Source organism: Garra rufa, chromosome 20, assembly GCF_049309525.1.
Source record: "Garra rufa chromosome 20, GarRuf1.0, whole genome shotgun sequence".
NCBI classification, from domain to species: domain Eukaryota; kingdom Metazoa; phylum Chordata; class Actinopteri; order Cypriniformes; family Cyprinidae; genus Garra; species Garra rufa.
This window is the reverse complement of record NC_133380.1, coordinates 31,266,565-31,291,009: the sequence shown is the minus strand read 5'-3', so window position 1 is coordinate 31,291,009 and position 24,445 is coordinate 31,266,565. Positions and strand designations below refer to the sequence as shown.

General features: G+C 36.4%; 1 protein-coding gene across 1 annotated transcript in view; it reads left to right on the top strand.

The window, feature by feature from the left end:
* Nucleotides 1–23,272, top strand: part of slc11a2 (solute carrier family 11 member 2) — a 30,833-nt gene extending 7,561 nt beyond the window's left edge. Inside the window, exons 2-16 of the mRNA XM_073825612.1 lie at nucleotides 4,425–4,486; nucleotides 5,611–5,726; nucleotides 11,449–11,568; nucleotides 12,925–13,044; nucleotides 13,915–14,021; nucleotides 16,050–16,120; nucleotides 16,201–16,268; nucleotides 16,355–16,510; nucleotides 17,304–17,462; nucleotides 17,569–17,655; nucleotides 18,145–18,264; nucleotides 18,350–18,499; nucleotides 18,584–18,657; nucleotides 21,637–21,790; nucleotides 21,918–23,272. Coding sequence (XP_073681713.1) covers nucleotides 4,450–4,486; nucleotides 5,611–5,726; nucleotides 11,449–11,568; nucleotides 12,925–13,044; nucleotides 13,915–14,021; nucleotides 16,050–16,120; nucleotides 16,201–16,268; nucleotides 16,355–16,510; nucleotides 17,304–17,462; nucleotides 17,569–17,655; nucleotides 18,145–18,264; nucleotides 18,350–18,499; nucleotides 18,584–18,657; nucleotides 21,637–21,790; nucleotides 21,918–22,025 — 1,647 coding nt within the window. The 5' untranslated portion in view covers nucleotides 4,425–4,449 and the 3' untranslated portion in view covers nucleotides 22,026–23,272. The remainder of the gene's footprint in view (nucleotides 1–4,424; nucleotides 4,487–5,610; nucleotides 5,727–11,448; nucleotides 11,569–12,924; nucleotides 13,045–13,914; nucleotides 14,022–16,049; nucleotides 16,121–16,200; nucleotides 16,269–16,354; nucleotides 16,511–17,303; nucleotides 17,463–17,568; nucleotides 17,656–18,144; nucleotides 18,265–18,349; nucleotides 18,500–18,583; nucleotides 18,658–21,636; nucleotides 21,791–21,917) is intronic.
* The last annotated feature ends 1,173 nt before the right edge of the window (nucleotides 23,273–24,445 follow it).

Here is a 24,445-nt window from a genome sequence, read left to right as displayed (position 1 = left end):
TTATTTCAGCGCGCTCTCTCAGTTTTGCTGAGAATATTGTGGCGGCCTTCAGATAGGCAAACTATACTTCGCCTTACCTGGTCCTCGCAATGTATTTGCGGCAGCCTTCAGATAGACAAACTATACTTCATCGTATCTGGTCTGCGCAATATCTAGATAGACAAACTATACTTCATCGTATCTACTCACAACACGAACAATAATGTAACTAATCAGGTAGACAAACTATACTTCATCTTACCTGATCAGAGACATCACGTCGCGGTCACCAAATTGTTAGAACCTCGTTTCTGGGTCACTGCAGTTTCTCAGGTCTGTCGAGTGGATCAGCAACAAGCGCTTGGGATAGACAACAACACACCAAAGTCTAATACAAGTTGGTTTATTGTTATCTACCAAAGAAGATGGGGCAGTCCCATCTTTTATACAGCACCCTTACAAGCCTTCATGTAGGCGGGGGTTCACATATCATTTAAGCAAATACTTCTACATATGGGAAGGAAAATTACAGATGATCCAGGGCAACTATAAGGAAGAGAGGAAGATAGTGCAGCCGCACTCAACTGGTTTCCTGCCGACAGATAACCCTGAAACAGACAGACAAAACATTCCCAGAACGAACTGTGTCTCTTAACTGAAGTAAACTGCAAAAGACAAGAAAACTACAAAATATTAACTTAAGAAAACCTCACTGCAAAACACATTAATTCTTATAAAAACATATCGCCCAGCCCCGCCCATTTATTTTGAATAGCCAATAGCGTTCCATTTCTATCTGCTCGGGCCAGAGCCGTTGAGCTCGGTAAAGCCGCATTTGTAAGCTTATGACCGCCACAGACTAATAAATTACCCCACAAATTCAATATGAAACTTGCTAAAACGAAATAGTGATCATTATCATGCTGAGGCTGTGTAGTTTAATACATGCCGACCGCACATATGAGCGCTTATGATCTGCTCCGCGTCTCTGTGTAGGGGGCGGGACACTACGGACTCTAGAGAGCATTTGATTGGACAGAACGTTTGATGAGAAACTGAAGTGCACGGTGATATCATCCAAATCCTTGATTCATATTGGCGGAAGTGACGAGACTGTAAGTTTTGAATGCCCATATCTTGTAAACGCGAATTTTGTCGTTGTTTTGAAGCACACTAGACTATAGATAATCTTAAGGCTAATATATTCATACTAAAAGCCAAAAAACTTTAATTTTGATTTCAGGGGGACTTTAAGAGTGATTTTCAAAGACAGCCCTGCTCAGTGCATTTGTTGGTGCATCTTACAAGGTGTTGAGAAAACAACTTACTAGTTAACAGCCCTGTTTCACTCTCTTTCAAAATAAATGTTTTTACTGCTGATGCACTCATGAAAATAATCTTAACAACTTAACTAAAATCACCATCATGAACACACATCGTTTTTTCAGTGACAAATATTTTTTTTAAATACTACTATTGTTTATAAATATATTATATAATGAATCATAATTTTTATTTTTATTTCTTTATTTCTTTTAAGATTTATTTTTTGGCGTTTTTGCCTTTTATTGATAGGACAGTATTGAGACCGTAGTAAGGAAGGATCACGAGCCATGACTCGAACACGGGACGCCCGAAGCGCAGCTGCACTGCATGTCGACGCACCGCCTACAAGGCTATCGGTGCCGACAATCATAATATTAAATAAACAAGAGCCATCAGTTGCGAAGCAATTCAGTCATAAGTACAAAGGCAGCGCTCTGATATACAATATTAAAGTTATATCAAAATATAAAGTTATTAGACTTTGCCCTCAGCCAAAGCTATTTGCTCTGGAGCAAATAATAGGTTAAGGAGACCAAAGACTGGCAATTAGATTTACAAAAAAAAAATTATATCCTATGTTTAACCACTATGGAGACATCAGAGCCAGGGGCAAATTCCTGAAGACTTGGCAGAGGTGGGAGTTTTTGTCCAACATACCCTAACTGTCTTGAACTGAAATACACAGAGTTCAAGCAAAGCTAGACAAGATGAGCATTTGAGGTTAAAAAGTATATAAATTGTAAGACCCTTCTTCCTCGGCTGGGATCGTTTAGAGTCCTTTGAAGCTGCATTGAAACATTTGCATTTAAATTTTGAAGTTTAAACTCGCAGGCGTAATTGAAGTCCGCTATATGGAGAGAAATCCTGCAGTGTTTTCCTCTAAAAACATAATTTCTTTATGACTAAAGAAAGAAAGACATGACATCTTGGATGACAAGGGGGTGAGTGAATTATCTGTGAATTTTTGTTCTGTAAGTAAACTTCTCCCTTAAAAAGTCGGAACCCTGAATGGCATTCGCTGTGAGAAATACTGCAGAAGTTAGTGCAGGGAAAAAGTCGTCTGATCTTATTTAGGAGAGAAATCTGCACAGATCAAGCACTGTTTACAAGCTAAAACAATCCAAAACATTTCTAAGCACACGTGGGTGGATTTTGACGTGAGAGGACAACAGGAAATGGACTTTCTCACTGGAGAAAGTGTTTTGGAGTCATATTTTAGCTGGAAGCAACGGTTTGAAGTTAAAAACATAATGAAGGATTTGTTTCTTACAAACATGCAGCTTTTGGTTTCACAACATGTTAATTGATGGACTGCAGTCCTGTGGATTATTGTGATGTCTTTATCACTGCAAACTTAATAAACCCTTCCTGAGGTGTTTGTCATTGTAAAATAAAAAATATACCTTATGTTCCTGTTCCTATAAAACTGGATTGTAATGTCAGATTTTATTAGAGAAAGTTGTTCCCAAACTGAAGGCCGGATGAACTGGAACGTGTTTGCTCTGTCTTAAGTTATTGGCTGCGTGTGTGAATGTGAATCTGGGCGTGTTCTGTGCCGTTAGACTTATCAGAGAGGTTTCTTACTGCCTTTTACAGATTAAAGCAGCCGAGGTCACGAGCACTTCCTCAGTTTCCCCACGATCCTACACCACAGATCAGTTGAATGAAAGCACACACTTTGAACCACAGTGCCAGTCTTCATCTCGCTTTGGATTAGTGATTTTGTCTTGGGTTTGGCTGTAAGTAGTCTTTGCTTTCACACACATACAGCTCATATAATAATGGTCATTCACGTTGCTGCATGTAGGTGTAGATTTTCGTCTTTCTTTGCTGTATGTGTGGTCTGATCGTGTGAGGTTTCCTCTGCGAAGCCTGTGTTTATGTCAAATGACTTCAGTTAATGCTCTAATTAGTGCTTCTGATGGGAAAACCATAAGGTGCACCTAAGACGCATGTCTGGGCGTTGATTTCATTACTTTACATGGGGGAAAATATAGTATGAAATGAAAGATTGAACTATTTTTAATGGTTAACAAGAGTTTCTACAAGGGCTTTATTGCTTGTATTTTTCATTGTTGGTTAATTTTAACTAATAAATGACAGTCTTCTACAGCATTTATTAATCCACTGAACTGACAAACACACAGTGAGCATTTGTTTTTATATTAACTTAAATGAACAAAGATTTATAAATGCTGTAAAATATATTGATCATTGTTAGTTTATGTTAGCTAATGCATTAACTAATGTGTCCCTGGACCATAAAATCAGTTTTAATCAAGTAGCACGGGTATATTTGTAGCAATAGCCAAAAATACATGGTATGGGTCAAAATGATAAATTTTTCTTTTATGCCAAAAAATCATTAGGATATTAAATAAAGATCATGTTCCATTAAGATATTTTGTACATTTCCTACCATAAATATATCAAAACTTAATTTCTAATTCGTAATATGCTTTGCTAAGAACTTCATTTGGACAACTTTAAAGACTTTAAAACTTTAAAAGGGATTTAAAAAACCATACCATACATCAATGGAAAACTTATTTATTCAGCTTTCAGATTATGTATGTATATGTGACTTGTTTTGTGGTCCAGTGTCACAAATTAGTATTTTTGGTAAAGTTTCATCATAAAATTCATGAATTAAAATCATAAATATTTTTTGTCACACGCATCTGATTATTCATGAAGTGGTCAAACATTTTTAATCGTCAGGATTCAAGATTTTTTCATTTGTCACATGCACAGTTATATAAATAATACAACCTGCAGTTAAATGTATATCTTGCCTGCTCAACAGATTGTAAAATATATTTTATTATACAGTTTATAAAGAATAAAAAGAGAAATAATTAAAACAAGTCAACCTGCATTAGTGCAAATAATGTATAACTGTATACAGTGAATCTGAGACAGCAATAAAAAATTAAATGCACAGAGAATGTGCAAAAATAGGTAAGTACGTTTGTTAGTGGACATCTTTTTTGGCATATCTAACATTTATTGTTTTCTTTGAGTATAACTTCAGTCCAGATGATAGTCTGTAAGCGTGTTTTTTTTTTTTTTTTTTTTGTCAGTGATCTCTGCTCATCTTTGTGTTTTCTGTCTTTCAGACTCACAGAGACACTCGTGGAGCTCATGAAGACTGAACGGGATGGGGACGCCGTGCTGGAAGGTGAGACGTGCGTCGCATCAAACACGTCTTCTGTCTTCACATATGATCATGTTTATATGTGACCCTGGGCCACAAAAAACAGTCAGAAATGAGCTTTCCATTGATTCATGGTTTGTTAGAATACGATAATATCTGGCCGTGATACAACTGTTTGAAAATCTGAAATCTGAGGGTGCACAAAAATCTAAATATTGAGAAATTCGCCTTTTAACGTTGTCCAAATGAAGTTCTTAGCAATGCATATTACTAATCAAAAATAAAGTTTTGATATGTTGAAGGTAGGAAAATTACAAGATATTTCAATGCAACATGATGTTTACTTAATATCCTAATGATTTTTGGCATTAAAAAAATCGATACGTTTATTTTTGGCTATGTCTACAAATATACTCGTTCTACTTATGACTGGTTTTGTGGTCCAGGGTCACATATGACTCTTTACTACAGATGAACCCATATTTTTTGATGGCTTGTGGTCAATAAAAACCCAATTTAGCTTCTTAGGCTTCTTGACACTGACTAGTAGATCATGCATTTTTGCTCATTCCTATCTTACTGTAATTAAATGTGTGAAAGTGCTTGTATGTGGAAAAACTCCTTTCATAATTGGCTGTCGTAACACTCAGAGGAAGTCACTTTGGAGTTTATTGCCGTCGTTTCCTCGTGTTTTAATATGCTCACGATGACCTATCCATGTTTATGATGTGTCATATTCTCTGTTGAACTCACTGACTCGGTTTGTCTCTGCTGGTTCTGCACAGCCCTAAAGGAAATTATCAGATCCTTGGCACTTTTGGATTTGATGATAATGTTAGTCATGGATGAAAATGTTGACTATAGTTAAATTACAGGAGATCCCATATCTCCCACTCATAAATGAGTTTAATGAGTTGTTAACTGTCCCAGGATGTTGCGGTTTTAATTAGAGTTTCTGTATAAGAGACTCCTCCAGGCTCATGTGACTAAAGTGTGAGCGTTTCTCCATCACATGGTTCTGTCCCTCTGAACTGCTGCCCTGTGCTTCACACTCTTGCGAAAGCTCTCCAGCTTAGTGTCTCTATCTGATGTGTGTTGTAATGGTGGCTGAAGTGCAGGTAATGAAGGTGATGTGTATTGTGTTTCAGAGAGCAGCTCACAGGAGGCTGACCTCTACAGCCCAGCGTCTCCTGGCCCGCAGCAGGAGCCCATCTCCACCTACTTTGAGGAGAAGGTTCCCATCCCTGATGAAGATGTAACTAAGGTACAACGGAACGACTGAACAAATCTGTTGCTCCCATTTTATTGAACAATACTACCAATATTTGCTCCGTTTATATTTTGATATGTTTAATTTGAGTTTTTTTTTTTATAGCCAATGACCATAAAATATCAGTTGTATACGTATAGTTTTTTGCTCATTTTACTTCAGTGTTGAACATCTAGACAAGTCCATGTTTAAAGAAATGGTTCATACAAAACTGAAAAATGCTGTAAATGTGCTTACTCTAGGATTGGGTACAGTACGGGTATCGGTACCCAACGGTACTTTTTTTCTGTACTTTAATCTCTGTGTAATAACAAAAACATTTATTTCATTGAAAAAGTAAGCCCAAAACAGGTTCGTTTGTTTGAGTTTTCCCTATTTTCTTCCCTTTCCTTCTCTTTTAAAAAGCTTGTAAAAGCGCTGTGCGCATTTTACTTTCACTTTCAAATTATTGCCAATTCGTTGTCAAGCAATTGTTCGCTTGGGTTTTCCTCGATTTTTTTATTTTTTTTTTCTCGTTTTTAGGTAGATTGTAAAAGGGAATTCGTCATGGATTTAATTCAAGCAACAACACAATACAACGTCAAACTCAGAACATTTATTACCGAAACGAATAAAAATACACCGACCTATATACCTAATATAAAATAAGAAATTATTTAGGCTACACAAAGCCTAGGTATACAAAACTGAAAATCAACAAACACTGTAGAACCAAATAAATAAGAAACATAAAACGAATAAGAAAGCTTGGAGGCATAGCATAAATGTTAATGTTAAACAAAATAAATAAAATATGCAAAGTTTAAATAAAGTAAAAAGCAGCAAACACTGTGGAACCAAATAATTAAGAAACTAATGTTTAAAAAAAAAAAAAACATTCAAAAGACAACATCTTTTCAAAATCCAAAATATTGCCAAACAGGCGCTTTTGCATTTTGTTTCTTCTGCCCTTGTCTTGTCTTTCTTACCTCACTCTTTTTGTCAGTCAGCTTGACTCACTCTCCTCACTTAATAAATTAAATCGTTTGGTTTAATTAAACCCAAACCTAGCTCACCCTCAGGTCATCCAAGATCAGTTTAGGCCATGTTACTATGTTCCCAACTGAGTTACATCATTATAAAAGTAACTAATTACCAGGGAATGTAACTATTGTGTTACTTTAAAAAAAGAAATTCAAATATGTCAAAGAACTTGGATGCCCCAATATTAAATGAATAAAACATTGTACACTAATTTACACTAAATCATGTTATTGGGGTTGCTTCAACCCACAGACATGAAAAACATCCCGCAGTAACCCTTTGGGGTCGAAGACTGCACTTGTGCGGCCTGTCTTGTTTTTTTTCTTGATGACCGCGAAAATAACTAAAAATACTAATTTTTGATTATACAGATAAGAATAAAATATTGTTTGAAACTGCAAAGGATCTACTTTTATTTTTGTGTAGGCATAATAACAACAAAACTATGTGCTTTTGTAAAACAGCCGTCACCTCTCTTCACAGACAAGTAAATGAAACAACCTGAATTTTAGCAAATACCTGCCTCACAGACATGAGAAATATGTGTATAGAAGGCTTGAAAACAAATATCCTCTGATTAAGTAATCCATATAATACCAACGTGAGCCATGAGCAGCTTCGCTTTTCAAACTTTAAACATCCATGCGAGATGCGCTAACATGTAGGTAAATGCCCACATCACCTCCGTAAACAAACATGAACATTCATCCAGGTTATCTCGGTTACTTTTCGTTTCTGGAAGAAGACGCGCTAAGTGGAATAAGCCAGAATTTACCTCAGAAGAAGAACGCAACACAATGCGATGCACAGCTTTGCAAGTTCTATGGCTGAGAGAGAGCCTACTCAGATGAAAACCGCTTCCGCGAGCTCAATTATAGTAACACTGCATTTTATTGTCAGTAACGGTAATAGCGTTGTAACAGGTAAACGGTAATTTGTTTGATTACTTGTTACCAAAAAAGTAATGCCATTTATTCATAACGCCGTTATTCCCATCACTGTCCATGATGTAGATGAGTAGGGCTGCAACAACGAATCGATAAAATCGATAAAAATCGATTACTAAAAGCGTTGGCAACGAATTTCATAATCGATTCGTTGTGTCGCGCGACGCAGAGACATTTGGTTGTTATTATATATATATTTAAAAAAAAATTGAGCGCAGAGCGGAGTGGACACATTCGGTCTCTCTCCCGCACTGATGCCAGCAGAGTTCGGCACCTCATAAGCTGTGTTTCCATCCAAAAATGCGAATTTAACTTATGCGCAAAACTGGAACATTTGAGCATAAAGCACCGTTTCTACATTATATATATATATGCTGCCCCGATTTATATCAAACATGTTTGATATTTAACCCTACTTTGGCTAGCGTACTTTCACAGCAGCCAATGCTCGATCGCAAAACAGCTGGTGTACGGGTCGTTGGATAGTGGAGATGGAGAAAACTACTTCTATAGTTTTTGTAACACTGTCGAATGTTTCGAAAACATACCACAACCGTAAGGAGAAAGAGGAGCTCTGCTGAGGTGAAATCGTCTCAGTTTTGAATAGGGCTGTGACGGTGGCACGTTGTTTTTTTATATATAGCCTACACTTCAGTCAGCTAACAAGCAGCCTAAAAACGCTAAAATAAATCAAAGAAATAATATATTTAATTAAGAAAGTAGCCTAAGAATATTATATAGGTTATTAAACAAACATTCCTTGTAAAAATGTCTGACAGCTCATCAATTTTTGGCCGACTGAATTTCCAGTCCGACTGTCTTTTTTTCTCTTTCTCTTCCTCATTACACAGCTGCTGATTTTAATAGCAAAGTGATTACATTTATTTTCGTTCCTTTAGTTTATAAAGTTAATTTAGAGATATATTTGGAACACTTTTTGTTTGTTAAATTCAAGTTTTTGTTTTTTAAAGTTATACCTAGCAAACAGCGGCAGACAGATCAAAAGCCTGCTTAATTCATCGCGATTTAAATTAAAATCCATTGATATAAAAAACTTAAAACATATCACAATATTAGTTTAATCATTCAATCAATATAAATCCAAAATTTGTGCGGAGAGAAGCGCGCTTTGCAGCGCATGGAGACGCCAGTGCAATGTGGAATTTCTTTTTTGCTCATAAAGGTAAGAGTAATTTACCACCCGGGCCGGAACTGTAAAGGGTCTACCTTAGTTTGTGTGCACTAACAGTATCAACAAAATGTGCTCTTAAAGAAAACAAACAGAATACGCTTGATATCTTTGGTTTAAACAGGAGCGCTTCACAATAATTAACCGAAACCCAGGTAATTGCCTCACAAACACAATATCTATAGAAAGCTTTAAATTATTATTTTACTATAAAACGAAATAATTAAAATCGAAAAGAAAAATCTTTCATTAGCTAATCCATAAAGATGCATTAGGCATTAATGAGCAGATGGCAGGATCGTCAATTTCATCTTTGCAACACTGAATCAGAAAATACTAGTTTATTAATAAGTAATTCGAATATTTTCTTAATTTTTGCCTTGACACATTCATGGTAATTACTTTTGCTGGGGCTTTGAGGCCAGTTTTGCATGCATTTGAATGCGGAACTCTTCCAGCTGGTCGCTGCTGATGGCAGGACACTAAACACCGCCATGGCAGAATGAATGTAGCAGAAAGTTAGTCAAGTTGTCCCGTTCCAGCGTGCAAAGTCACATGACTTTTTTAATGCTCACTGAGGAATTTAATTTGAGAGGCTTCTTGATGGGAAATGCAGCATGTACACCACAGCAAGCCGCTGTCTTGACGGATAGTAATTTTAGTTTATTTAGTCTATATATTTGGCAGATGTAAAGCATACATGTGTATGTTTTTTGTGTTAGTCCATTTTTATTTTATTATTATTATTATAACAGTTCAAGGAGCAACATGTTCGTGCACTTTCTAAAGATTTTAGTTCTGTTTTTGAATAAAGGGTTGTAAATCCCTTGTTTTTTTTTTATCCGATTCATCGATTAATCGAAAAAATAATCGACAGATTAATCGATTATTAAAATAATCGTTAGTTGCAGCCCTATAGATGAGTATGTTTCTTCATCAGATTTGGAGAAATATTTCACTCCATCACCAGTAGGTGCTCTGCAGTGAATGGGTGCTGTCAGAATGAGAGTCCAAACAGCTGGTAAAAACGTCACAATATTTCACAAGTAATCCACACAACTCCAGTCCATCAGTTAACATCTTTTGTAGCCAAAGGCTGCATTTTTGAAAGCAACAAATCCATCATTAAAATGTTTTAAAGTTCTGAATCAGGAGATATATAGGCATAGATCAAGAACCAGATGTTTGGACTCTCATTCTGACGGCACCCATTCATTGCAAAGCATCCATTGGTGAGCAAGTAATGGAATGCTACATTTCTCTAAATCTGATGAAGGAACAAACTCATCTGTCTTAAATGGACATTTACAGCAATTTTTTGGGTGAACTACAAAACTAGGGTGGTATTACTGCAGCAGTATTGCACTGTGTTTGGCCGTGAAATTACTTTCACATTACTTCAAAACAACATCTTGATTTAATGATCAAACACATTCTGCAGGCATCTTGCCATATTAAATGACCTTTAATCATGTGCAGGAATTTGTCAGGAAACAAACATGATTGTAAGTCTCATAAAACTGCACTGCCTCGCAGTCAAGAGTCGTTATCAGTCACATGTGAGTAAAAGTTGATGCGTAAGAAAACAAAGCATTTTTTTCAGGTTGTGATGTTTATAATGGTTACATTCTAATTCAAGAATTAGTTCAAAAACAAGATGAGTCTTCATTTCCTCAAGATTAAATGAGGAAGAGACAAGTGGAAAAATAGACAAATGGAAAATGTTGCAAAAACAATGTTGACATCTCACTTATGTGACCTTCAGAGGATACAATAACAACCGTGTAACCCTGTGCCCCTGTTCAGTGACTTTTGTATGTATTAGGATAGTGGAGAAGTGAAAGCACAGGAAGACTCAAACCCATTTTCATTCATACTTAACAGCCAATATACAGTTTTTTTTTACTAGTGGGTGCAGGACACTATAGTTAATTTATGTAAGTGAGGTTAGCAAAGTAAAGTAAACTGTGACATATTATACCCAAGCATTCTTCATACAGTGGACTACCAGTAAAATTGATAAAGATTTGGACCAAAAATTATTCAGATACTTTGACCTGACCATGTTTTGCTTAATTTTGTTCAGTCTGTGGATTAGTAAGATTGCATTAGCAATTAAAGAAAAAAACATTTAAGCATTGATTGGTAATTGGTTGACCTAAATTTGTGTTATCTAATTGTGTACTTAAATTTAACACCTGACAGCTATTCAGCCTAATTCATTACATACCTTTTTATCCAAGTTATCAGACATTATCAAGATTAATTCGTTCTGAGTTCTTGTCATATTTAATGACCATTTTCTAAACTATAGCAAATAAACTGATAATGTGAGAAATGTCAATGTGAAAAAATTTGTTTTGTCTGCATGTGACCTCATGGCTCAGGAGATAAAATAATGAATGACCACATTTCCCTTCCACACATAACATCCTCCAGCTCAAGTCCAGATTTCAGATCCTGTACTTCCAGACAAGCAGCTGCTGTTGAATGTGTGGATGCTAGCGGATAACTCTTTGGTTAAGATGTTGACGCTTATCGCTCTTCCTCTCTGTAGCTGTTTAGCTTTCGTAAACTCTGGGCCTTCACGGGCCCGGGTTTTCTGATGAGCATCGCGTATCTGGACCCTGGGAACATAGAGTCAGATCTTCAGTCTGGGGCTAAAGCTGGTTTCAAGGTGAGTACAATTTTTATGGACAGCATCTGCACTTTGCCTTTCAAATCTGAGCGACACTATGGCCATTTCTAATGTTGCCTACTTTACGCAGTTTGTATGTGAATATACACTCATCACAGGCTCAACTACAGACAGAAATGATAAAGAATCAAATGATTCTGCTGCCAATTCTGATTTCTTTGAATGAATCTGTTCCTGAATGGCTCCATTAACGATGCTTTTAGTCCTTTGGATTGTGAAATGTTAAAAAAAGCAGTCTGTTACCAAATAATAAGATTCCCCTTTCTGTAGCAACACAATGATCATGAGATCATTTCAGGGAAGATGAACTGATCAAAATGTCAATCTTCAATGCAGCGTAAAGTACCTTTATGAATAAATGATGCATAAATCATTTCATCACAACAGGCATGGCATAAATCAGAAATGCATAATGTACTTCTTTCAGAATGTTTACACTGACTTTTAATTCTTTAAAAAACTTAAGTAGTTCTGAAGTCTTCTTGCGGGTTTCCGCCAAAATAAAAGTCAGCATTTATAAATGTTAGTATTGTAATTTTACTGTTGTTCTGTAAAATAAAATAAAAAAGTAACAACAATAACAATCATTACAACACCTCTATTAATACATTTATTATAACATTGTCCTTTGCTCCGCAAGGCTGCATTTATTTGTACATTAAAACACATGCCTGATTCAAGAAGGGGGTCTTTAAAATGGTCAGAGAATGTTATTCTACTAACCTATTAATTTTAAGTTAAATTGTGCTTTGTTGGTAGGCTATAATGTCTACAAGAATGTTAAAAATTGAATAGTGTTAAATATTTTTAAATAGTTGTTTTGTAATGGATTTTTTTCTTTGAAAAGCAAGACAAAATTGGCTATATAGTATATGCAATGGTGAAAAAATATGTAATTAGTATGTAATTTTGTTGTTTTGATCTGGTGCATACCTAATACAATAGGGGTGTTTTTTTTTATTCAATAAAAATATTTAAACATTAAACTGTAAAATGACATCTTGAAAAATTAAGTTGAGTTTATGATTAAAACAAAAACAATTATCAGTAAATGGGGAATGAAATGTAGTTTTTTTTTTATTTTATTAAGTAGATCTTTCTGAGCACATTGGCAGATATTTGTTCTTGTTTTAATCATAAACTCTTGATTTATGTATTTCTGTGCTCAGAAGGTTTAGTCAAAAAGCAATAGAGATTGATTAAGTTTGTGTCAAGAGCACAGAGTTGTGTCCTGTGGTCCCGTGGGCTTGAGGACACGTGTGAGTCAGCGTGAGGTGTGTGTGAGATCTGGAGTCTCTGCATGCACTTCCTCATGCCTGTGTGTTTGTCCTATAGCTGCTATGGGTTCTGCTGGGTGCCACCATCATCGGGCTCCTGCTACAGCGGCTGGCCGCTCGACTCGGCGTTGTGACAGGGATGCATTTGGCCGAGGTCTGCAACCGACATTACCCAACGGTGAGCCCATCAGCCAGACTGACACAATGAGTTTAAATAAATAATTTTACACGTTACTATTCAAAAATTTGAAATAATTAAGATTTTGTAATGATTTTAAAAAGAAATCTTCTGCTCACCAAGACTGCAATAATTTGATCAAAAATGCAATAAAAACAGTAACATTGTGAAAAATTCACCTTTGATCACAGAAATCAAATACATTTGACTATATATTCACATAGAAAACATTTATTTCCAGTTGTAATGATATTTCACAATTTTACTGTTTTTTTGATTAAGTAAATGCAACCTTATATAATATAATATTCACAGCAAACAAATGTTACAAACAAATTAACGTGCAAATGAACACAACAATAAGGAATCAGAACACATAAGATATCTTATTTGACATGCTTTAGTCCAGATTAAAATGCAAAAATGTATTTGGTTTTTTACTTAAAGTATTTGGCGTTGTTTGATAAACACCAAAATTGATGCAAAAAACTGAAAGGCTGTTTGAAGTCATGTAAATTCTGTTTGACTTGCTTTCATCTCTGTGACCAAAAACGGAAAGTAGAGCAGTCAGTCTTGTTTTGTTTGCAGGTGTAATCTGAGTATTTTTCTAGGCATCATTTACTGTCAGAGAATGAATTTGCATTTTCATGTGCATAAACAAAACTGCATTGTCTATGTCAATGAGGAGTCACACAGGTACTGGGCTACATCAATATCATGCATGTTCAGTACCGCGATACATCACAATGCCAAATACCAGCACATGTCTTCTGCTTTTTGAAAACTGAGAGCTGCATGGAGAAGTTGAGATGTGTATTTGTAACTGAAGGCACTGTGTTATGACATGTTCGGTGTTGCTGTGGTGTGCAGGTGCCACGTATCATCCTGTGGCTGATGGTGGAGCTGGCCATCATCGGCTCTGACATGCAGGAGGTCATCGGCTGTGCCATCGCCCTCAATCTACTGTCGGTCGGCAGGTAGGTTATCTCACATTCGCAGAGATTGGATTTACTTCATGTTTGCTTCAGCTGTGAGGGCAGTTAGCAGCTGTTCAACCACTGATCTGTGTCCAATAAACATCAGCCTCTGTTGATTACTGCAGAAAATACCTCTGTAACAGACTGATGACTGTTTTTAGTGCTGATGTATATGGCACCAGCTGTAACAGGGTTCAGTGGGTAAAGACTGCTTTTAAAAGGATCCTGTCACATATTCAGTTGCTATCATGTATTTATCAGGATTATCAGATTTTGTGGAAACCCTGTGTTTTTTTATGGATGTAGAGAAACAATTGGGTTGCGTTACTACTTTAGACATTTGGGGCAAGATTTTCTAAACAGGGCAAATTATCATTAGAGCGCAATCCATAGAGGTGTAGATGGGAGGGGAAAATTCTGTGTGTTATTTACTAATAATGTGCACATTAAAAAACACTGGCGCAGCCAGATCATTTCCATAATGACCAGCGCAAATTACCACCTTTAAGGCTTGCTTTTTTTGCCATTAAATAATCGCGTTGATTAATGGGAAACCAATTTTATGTGGTGGAAACGTTTGGTACTACGCCCTACATCGGTGTTTTAGTGCCACAATGAAAAATAACAAAAAAACAAGATTACGAAGCCAAAAATATTAAAAGTCGAAATATTACAAGAATAAAGTTGAAATACTTTACGAGAATAAAGTCGGAGTGTTCCGCGAATAAAGTGGGCGTGTTCCGTGAATAAAGTTAAAATTATTAGAATGAAGTCGGAGTGTTCGAGAATAAAGTCGAAATTATAAGAATAAAGTGGGAGTGTTCCGAGAATAAAGTCGTAGTGTTCCGAGAATAAAGTGGGCGTGTTCCGAGAATAAAGTTGAAATTATTTGAATAAAGTGGGAGTGTTCCGCGAATGAAGTCGGAGTGTTCCGCGATTAAAGTGGGCGTGTTCCGTGAATAAAGTTGAAATTATTAGAATGAAGTCGGAGTGTTCGAGAATAAAGTCGAAATTATAAGAATAAAGTGGGAGTGTTCCGAGAATAAAGTCGAAGTGTTCCGAGAATAAAGTGGGCGTGTTCCGAGAATAAAGTTGAAATTATTTGAATAAAGTGGGAGTGTTCCGCGAATGAAGTCGGAGTGTTCCGCGATTAAAGTGGGCGTGTTCCAAGAATAAAGTTGAAATTATTAGAATGAAGTCGGAGTGTTCGAGAATAAAGTCGAAATTATAAGAATAAAGTGGGAGTGTTCCGAGAATAAAGTCGAAGTGTTCCGAGAATAAAGTGGGCGTGTTCCGAGAATAAAGTCGAAATTATTTGAATAAAGTGGGAGTGTGCCGCGAATGAAGTCGAAGTGTTCCGAGAATAAAGTTGAAATTATTAGAATAAAGTGGGCGTGTTCCGAGAATAAAGTTTAAATTATTAGATTGAAGTCAGAGTGTTCCGAGAATAGAGTGGGAGTGTTCCGAGAATAAAGTGGGAGTGTTCCGAAAATAAAGTTGAAGAGACTCTATTCTCTAAACATTTCGGCTCTATTCTTGAAACATTTTGGCTCTATTGACGAAACATTTCGACATTGATTTTCTTGCGCTTTAGAGTAAAAACATGTTTTGTGAAACATAGATGTCATTTAAAATTTTTAAATAGTATTTTTATACATTTTTCGTCAAAAATAATCTTTAACTTCTGTAGCTTTGTTTCAGAATGTTCCAAAATGTGCTTCAAAGCATTCAGGGTTTATAGCAGTTTAAGCGGGAAATCTAATTTTCTGGTCTATGCTCAAAAAGTGGTTAACATGTAATAAATGGATCTTAACTATTCCCTAAATATAAATTAGTACCGTAAAATCCTCAAAAAATACAAGATATTAAAGAACACTAACCCAGTTTTTCCTTTAAAAACAGCTCTGCACACTGTGAATTTTCAGTATATTTGTTGCTATCAGTAATTGTGGGATTTAATGTTTTGAATTGACTGAGGATGTGTAGAAAATTTCATTAATCTTGTTAATGGTTGATGTTCTTCTGCAGGATTCCTCTGTGGGCTGGAGTGTTAATAACCATCATTGACACTTTTGTGTTCCTGTTTTTGGACAAGTATGGTACGTCAGCACTGAAGGAACATGAGAACGATCACTCCAACTTGTATCATGCCTGCACTCTAAATGTTTGTTTTCTTCAGGTCTGAGGAAGCTGGAGGCCTTCTTTGGGTTCCTCATCACCATCATGGCTGTCAGCTTTGGTTACGAGGTTCGGTAAACCTGCAGCATGTTTTTAGTAGACGAATGTTTAAGCATGTGGTGTGTGATGTATCATTTTGTTCTGGTTGTTTGCAGTACGTGCGTGTGGCTCCAAATCAGGGCGAGGTGCTGAAGGGCATGTTTGTGCCGTACTGCAGCGGCTGTGGCCCCGCGCAGCTGGAGCAGGCCGTCGGGATCGTGGGAGCCGTTATTATGCCTCATAACATCTATCTACATTCTGCTCTTGTGAAGGTTAGTCACATCACATGTATAACCAGAGCTTGACATTAACTTTTTTGCTCACCATAATTTTCCATAATTACTAGCCACTCAGCATTTTCACTGGCCACAATTTTGTTGTTGGGAAATTACGTTTTATATGACTAAAGTTACTGAGTACTAAAATGTATTTAAATAGATTTCAAGGTCTTTTTTTTTTGCCTATATTTAAAGGGCATTTTTCCCTAACCGTATTAAACGTATGCGTCATCTTTCATTTTTAATTTCTTATATTTTATTAATTTCACTTAATTTAATAAGACACTATAGGGCTGTTACCAATCAAAGCAAATCAGTATTAACAAAACAAATCTTTTCACTGCAGAAGAAACAGAAGCAGCTGAAGTGGATGCATTTACACATTTTTTATGAAGCTAAAATGTAGCATGAAAGCATTTACATTGCAAAATTGCAGCAGTATAAATAATGTTATGAGCTTGGTGTTTAAAATATTTTTTTTTGTAATATATAAAAATAAAAACTATTGGAAAAATGCAAAGATAAGCTGCTTTTAAATATGAAAGTAAACCACCAATAGGTGGCAGCAAGTGACTAAATGAATGAGTCATTGAGTCGTGCCTTCAAAAGATTCATTAAGACAGCTGATGCATTCAAGAATGAAGCAAGTGCCTGTTTTTATGAATGGACCACTGAATCATTAACTTAAATGATTAATTCAGAAACGCTGAATCATTCAGTAACGAAACACCGCTGTTGCTCAGAGATGCATGATTGTTTTGCTGTGATCTTTTTTTCTTTGCTTCAGTCACGAGACATAAACCGATCAAACAAGAAGGAGGTGAAGGAGGCCAACAAGTACTACTTTATCGAGGCCACGATCGCTCTCTTTGTCTCGTTCCTCATCAATGTGTTTGTGGTGGCCGTCTTTGCACAAGCCTTTTATGGCAAGACCAACATGGAAGTGGTGAGCAATTGTGTTTCTACTTCCTTATACAATGTGTTTCACATTTGAATTCATTTATAAATGTATAACTGCCGTTTATCTAAGCATTCCATTGCTATCTCTTCAGAGTCAGCAGTGTAATAAAACAGGAAGTCCTCACAGTGATCTGTTTCCAACCAACAATGAAACACTTGAGGTCGACATCTACAAAGGGGTATGACACAAACAAACGCTTCATGCTGGATTGTTTAAAATAATTTTACAAAATAATTTTGAGTCAGAATACGCACTGTCTAATTTTGAGCTACAGGCAAAAGAAGTGAAAATGTCAGTTTTGGTCAAAATTCGAGGTTTTCATAAAAATGAGTTCATTCTCGATTTTTCTCAAAATCAACTCTGCTGACTCTATCGCCTTCAAATGGCTCTAGCTCTGTCATATACATGTGTACCTTAAACACAATGTAAGTCACTGGATAAAAGCATATCCCAGGTGCATAAATATAAAAACTCTATGTATCCCATGATTGGAGGAGTTTGGTAACAGCGCCACCTGTTGGTCAAAATATAATTCATTCAAATATGGGCTTTTAAAGCACTTTGATTAAAACCATCACAGCAAAGTTATATTCAATCAAATATTAGTCGTTTTTTATGAACTTTGTGTGTTTGTGGATGAATAAAACAGTTGCTTTTGTGCTTGAAGGGTGTGGTTTTGGGCTGTTTTTTTGGCCCGGCTGCACTGTACATTTGGGCCATTGGGATCCTCGCTGCTGGACAGAGTTCAACCATGACAGGAACCTACTCGGGTCAGTTTGTGATGGAGGTATGTGGATCTCCAAAACGTTAGGTTTATTGAATGCCGTGATGTTTGAGCATGTTTGAAACCTGTCCCACTTTGGCTCTTCCAGGGTTTCCTGAACCTGCGCTGGTCCCGCTTCGCTCGTGTGCTGTTGACGCGCTCCATCGCCATATTCCCCACTCTCCTGGTGGCCGTCTTTGAGGACGTCCAGCATCTCACCGGCATGAACGACTTCCTAAACGTGCTGCAGAGCATGCAGGTACACGTGTGACAAGTATGACACAGTAGAGCTTCAGCTGAAGTCCAGCAGATCTTCTGAACTCATGATTTGTGTGTTGAACAGCTGCCGTTCGCTCTGATCCCCATATTGACATTCACCAGCCTGACGTCACTGATGCATGATTTTGCCAACGGACTGTGAGTATAAGAGTTCATACTATATTTAACTCTAAAATTACCCTTTAGTCCAGGGTCACAAATAAGAAATGTTTGAAAAAATGCAATGATACTTTTTAATATAAAACCAAACCACCAGTAGGTGGTGGCAAAAGACTGTTTGAACGAGTGAGTCATTTAGTCCTTCATTCAGCCGATTCGTTCAAATGGTTGATTCATTAAGAAACGAGGCAAATGATTGTCTTTTATGAATGGGTTACTGTAGGGCTGGTCAATTAATCGAAATGAAATCGTAATCGAGATTAATCGGAAGCTCCGATTGTCATGCGTATCTTTTAGTGAAGCACGGTGATCTGTGATATCTATTTCTATGTGATCTGTGATCAGCTGTAAATCTTCATCCGAAGGCCAGAGGGCGCTCTGTCTCTCAGAAACGCCAAAAACACCTGAAGGAGAAACCTAGAGAATATCTATAGCAGCAACTAAATAAACGGAAGATTTAACTGCTTACATTCATTCAACATGACTCATAAACACTACTATGACAATATATGGTTTACTGAAGTTCGTATTATTGTTATTTTCATTAGAATAATGTATACTTATAATGCAATGCGTTAATCACTGCTTAGAATATTATGAACTATGTTATGTGCGTTATTATGTGTAAGAAGCCACATAATTTCACAGACGGATTCATTTTAAACACTTGGCTGATGTTATGAAGTAAGTTTGAAGTAAAAATATTATTAAATGTGGTATTTTCACGTGCTTTGAGATGTAGCACCATTTTTTACACAGCGCCGTAGTTCACTAAGAAGCTACGCAAACAGCTCTCATAATCGCAAACGATTTCTTTTCGATTTTATAATCGTTCGATTAAATCGATTTCGATTATGAACACGATTAGGCGTAGCTTCTAAGTGAACTACGGCTCTGTGTACTACATGCTGCACCATCTCAAAACAGGTGCTGGAGATTTACGGCTAATCAAAGAACCGGCTTTATTGACAAAATGCTCATGACAATCGCCTTCGATTAATCGCCCAGCCCTAGGTTACTGCATCATTCACTCACTCAGTTTATTCAAAACATTGATTCAATCAGTAAGAAACAACATTTTGTTACACGGAGACAAACAACAGTTTTGCTGTGGCTTTGATTGGAACTATTTTCAATAACAAAATTGAGAAAAAAGTCAATATTGTGTCTAAAATGTAAGTCACTTAATTTTAAGGTTTGTATAAAATCAGTGTCACATTGGAATCGTGTTGATATTCGGGAAAACGTTTTGTTTGTGCAATGTCACAATCACTAATCATGCTAGAAACAAGTTAGCAACTTGTTAATCATGCTAGCAACTTGCCAATCATGTTAGAAACATGCTTGCAATTTGCTAATCATGTAAGAAACATGTTAACAACCTGCTAATCATGCTAGAAACATACTAGCAACTTGCTAATCATGTTAGAAAAATGCTAGCAACATGCTAGCAACTTGTTATTCATGTTGAAACATGCTAACAACTTGCAAATCATGTTAGAAACATGTTAACAACACGCAACTTTTTAATCATACTAGAAACTGGCTAGCAACTTGCTAATCATGTTAGAAGCATGCTAACAACATGCTAATCATGCTATAAGCATGCTAGCAACTTGCTAATCATGCTAACAACATGCTAGTAATTTCCAAGTCAAGCTAGTGACATGTTAATCATGTTAACAAGTTTATCACACTAGAAACGGGCTAGCAACATGTTTATCATGCTAGAAATGGGCTAGCAACTTGCTAATCATGCTAGAATCATGTTAGCAACTTGTTAATCATGTTAGAAAAATGTTAGCAACTTGTTATTCATGCTGAAACATGCTAACAACTTGCAAATCATGTTAGAAACATGTTAACATGCAACTTTTTAATCATACTAGAAACTAGCTAGCAACTTGCTAATCATGCTAGAAGCATGCTAACAACATGCTAGTCATACTAGAAGCATGCTAACAACATGCTAATCATGCTAGAAGCATGCTAGCAACTTGTTAATCATGCTAACAACATGCTAGTAACTTCCAAGTCAAGCTAGTGACATGTTAATCATGTTAACAACATGTTTATCACACTAGAAACGGGCTAGCAACATGTTTATCATGCTAGAAATGGGCTAGCAACTTGCTAATCATGCTAGAACAACGTGTTAATCATGTAGAAACATGCTAACAAACTTGCTAATAGTGCTAGAAACATGTTAGCAACTTGCCAATCATGTTAGAAACATTTTAACAACATACTAATCATGTTAGAAACTTGTTAGCAACTTGTTAATCATGTTGGCAACATGCTGTCATGCTAGAAACAGGCTAACAACTTGCTAATCATGCTAAAAACATAATTTTTCTTGTCAAACTTTTTTATCTAGTTAAATTTCTGGTTGATATTTCTGTTGCATCAGAAAAACCTGAAATGCTTCAATGTCCACATTTATGTGTCACAGTCTGTACAGGGTAGGCTACTTTAGTTAAAATATAAATTAATATCTGCGAAATAACCCAAAAAATGCCCATGCATTGCTCATGACGTGAGATGATGAAAAAACAGTGAGGAAAAGCCATATTCCGTTTGCATCATCATGCTTCAGACAGTTAGTGGATAAAAAAAATGAATGTGAACCTGCAATGATAAAACAGTTTTAGTCAGCACTGTATAGACTTCATCATCATTTTTTTTCAGAAATCTTTGTGATATTGCTCAGCAGTCTTCAAATCTACAAATAATTAATTCAACTTAATTCGGTCAATGTGTTAAACATAATGAATCCTACACAGTTTCTTCATGACAACATGGGGTTTGTTTTGTTTTGAGTTTTGAAGCTGATGCAGCATCCGATGTTTCCGGTAGGTGGTGCTGCAGTGTAAAACAAATAAACGCTGCTGTCACAGTCTATGGTTATATATATTCATGAACTGTGCTCAGCAGTGGATAATGGTTTTGTGTTTGCAGCATATGGAAAATTGGTGGAGGCCTGGTCATCATGGTGGTGTGCGCCATCAACATGTACTTTGTGGTGGTGTATGTGACAGCCCTCAACAACACCGTCCTCTACGTCTTCTCTGCCTTCCTCTGCATCGCCTATCTCAGCTTTGTCTTGTACCTGGTGAGCCATCTCTCTGTTTCACCCAAAGACATCCATGTTCAAGTTCTGTCATTGTTCAAGTTGTGTTCATTTTGGCTCAAACCTGGATGAATAAGAAATACTTTAATATTTGTGTGTGTCTCCTCAGGTGTGGCACTGCTTGATTGCTCTCGGCGTCTCTCGTCTGGATTTCAGAGGTTCGGTTCAGTTTCCACCTGCTGTGCTTGTGGATGAACAGCCAGAGTTTGATTCCTGAACCAAACATGTGATCACATCCAAAGAATGAACGCTTGTTTGTTCTAATGTGAGGAACGTCCTTACTGTAACAAACAGTACAATCCAAATATTTGTCTCTATTTTCTTTGTTTCCTTGCATCAGTTCCTGATCCGTGGCTCTTTGCTTTGCCACAGTTTATAGATCTACTATTGTAGGTCTGGTAGAACTGATAGTATAGTGTAGATCTACTGTGCTCCTCAAATAACTTATTTACTACAACAATTGTGGAAATATGTGTTTAAAATGATTCCTTACAGGAAGTACACAGAACTGTCTGTGTACAATCAGTGAAGTCAATATTATTTAACAGTAAACATGAAATACATAGTTTATGATTCACTAACTTAGTAATGACTCATTTGCTGATGAATGGCAGACTAGATGATTTGAACAGTCATTTAAAGATTTGTTTGAGCTGCTTTTGTTACCATGAATAAGCCGATGAAGTATTTTTATGAGCCGTAGGAATATTAACCCGCCATTTTCACCCTAAAACATGTTTTAATACCTGAAAAAGAAATTAATATTTATTTTATTGAAGCAACAGTACAAAAAGCATTAAATGCGAAAACCACATTAGACACTGGTCAACTTGTGTATCTGAGGGGCTGAAACTGCTGTTTGTCTAACAGTTTGTGCACACTACCATGGAAAAATTCATTTTTTCATTTCAAAGATTCTGTTATTGGCTGTTCATTTAGTTTAGGTGCATCCTTAAATTTGTCAACAGATTTGCTGCCGCATTTTGACAGAACTAACAACAGTTTATGAGCAGAATAACAAGCAATATAGTTGATGCAGCTTTTTTAAAAACTTGAAACAACAAAAGTGCCTTTAAATTCATTGTTGTTTTGTGTCATATTCCTAATTCTGATGTGTCTTCATTAGGAGATGTGACTGTCATTGGTCATTTCCCTCTAGATCAGATCATTTCATTCATGTTTTGAAATGCCAATGAATTGATTTACTGTTATGTGTTTGTATGGTAATACCGTAAGTTATTTGGTGTATGAGGCAGATACTTGTGTTCCGTTCTGCTGTATGTTTTAAACACATTCCATGCTGTTAAACATGAAGAATAATTAAACTGAGGAACAGAACGAGATGTTTTTATGTTTTAACACATGAACGTGAACCATATGCATTTTTATGCTGATGAACTTGAGAGGAGTCTGTACACACTGTACATGAGTTGCTGGCAAATTAATTAAAGGCCCAAAATGTCACCAGACTTCAAATGAATTGTTAATACAGTGATGCCTGTGGTGAAACTCCAGTCAAATACTGTTAACTGTATGGAGATCTGTTTGAGTTTAAGCATATTCTCACAAGAGTACACATACAGTTGAAGTCAAAAGTTTACATACACCTTGCAGAATATGCAAAATGTTAATTATTTTACCAAAATGAGGACAACTGAAGGACTCATATATGCAACTATTACAGAAGGTTCAAATGCTCACTGATGCTTCAGTGGAAACACGGTGCATTGAGAACTTTTTAAATTTGAAGATCAGGGTAAATTTAACTTATTTTTTTTCTTCTGGAAAACATGTAAGTATCTTCTGTAGCTTCTGAAGGGCAGTACTAAGTGAAACAAATATATTTAGGCAAAATAGGAAAAATGTACAACTTCATTCTGTTCAAAGGTTTAAACCCCTGGCGCTTAATGCATTGTGTTCCCTTCTGAAGCATTGGTGAGCATTTGAACCTTTTGTAATAGTTGCATATGAGTTCCTTGGTGTGAAAGGATGGATCTCAAAATCATACAGTCATTGTTGGAAAGGTTTCAAATGCATAAAAATGCCACACAAAAAAAAGAATTTGTGGGACCTACAGGATTTTTCTTAAGTGCTCAGGGCAAACAAGGGACTCATTAACAACTATCACTAAACAAAAAAACAGCTGTGGATCATTCAGGTAACAACACAGCATTGTGGACTATATGTAAAAGTTTTTATATGAAATATCTTATTCAGGTCTGTACTAATTAAAAAATAACATGCATTTTGTATGATCCCTCTTAGTATGGTAAAATAATTAACATTTTGCAGGTTCTGCAAGGTGTATGTAAACTTTTGGCTTCAACTGTAAGTGATAGGACAACATATAGCCTTCTTTATGTCTCTTTGAAATCAGCTGGAGAGATTTCTGAGTTGTTGAAAGTTCAGTAGCTAAGTGATCATTTTTGTTAAACTATTAAAGAGTCCAGTCTAGTGTAAAGCACCATCAGTCGGCACTAAAGCTGTTCTAGAACACAATCACTTTCCCCGAGAGATGCTGCTTTTGCATGATGACGTGTGCAGTGGCTTCTGGGACTTGCACGATGTTCCATTTCATGTTTGTCCATTCATACATGTCTGGCTAATGCTTTTAAGTGTCTCTCACTTCAGTATACA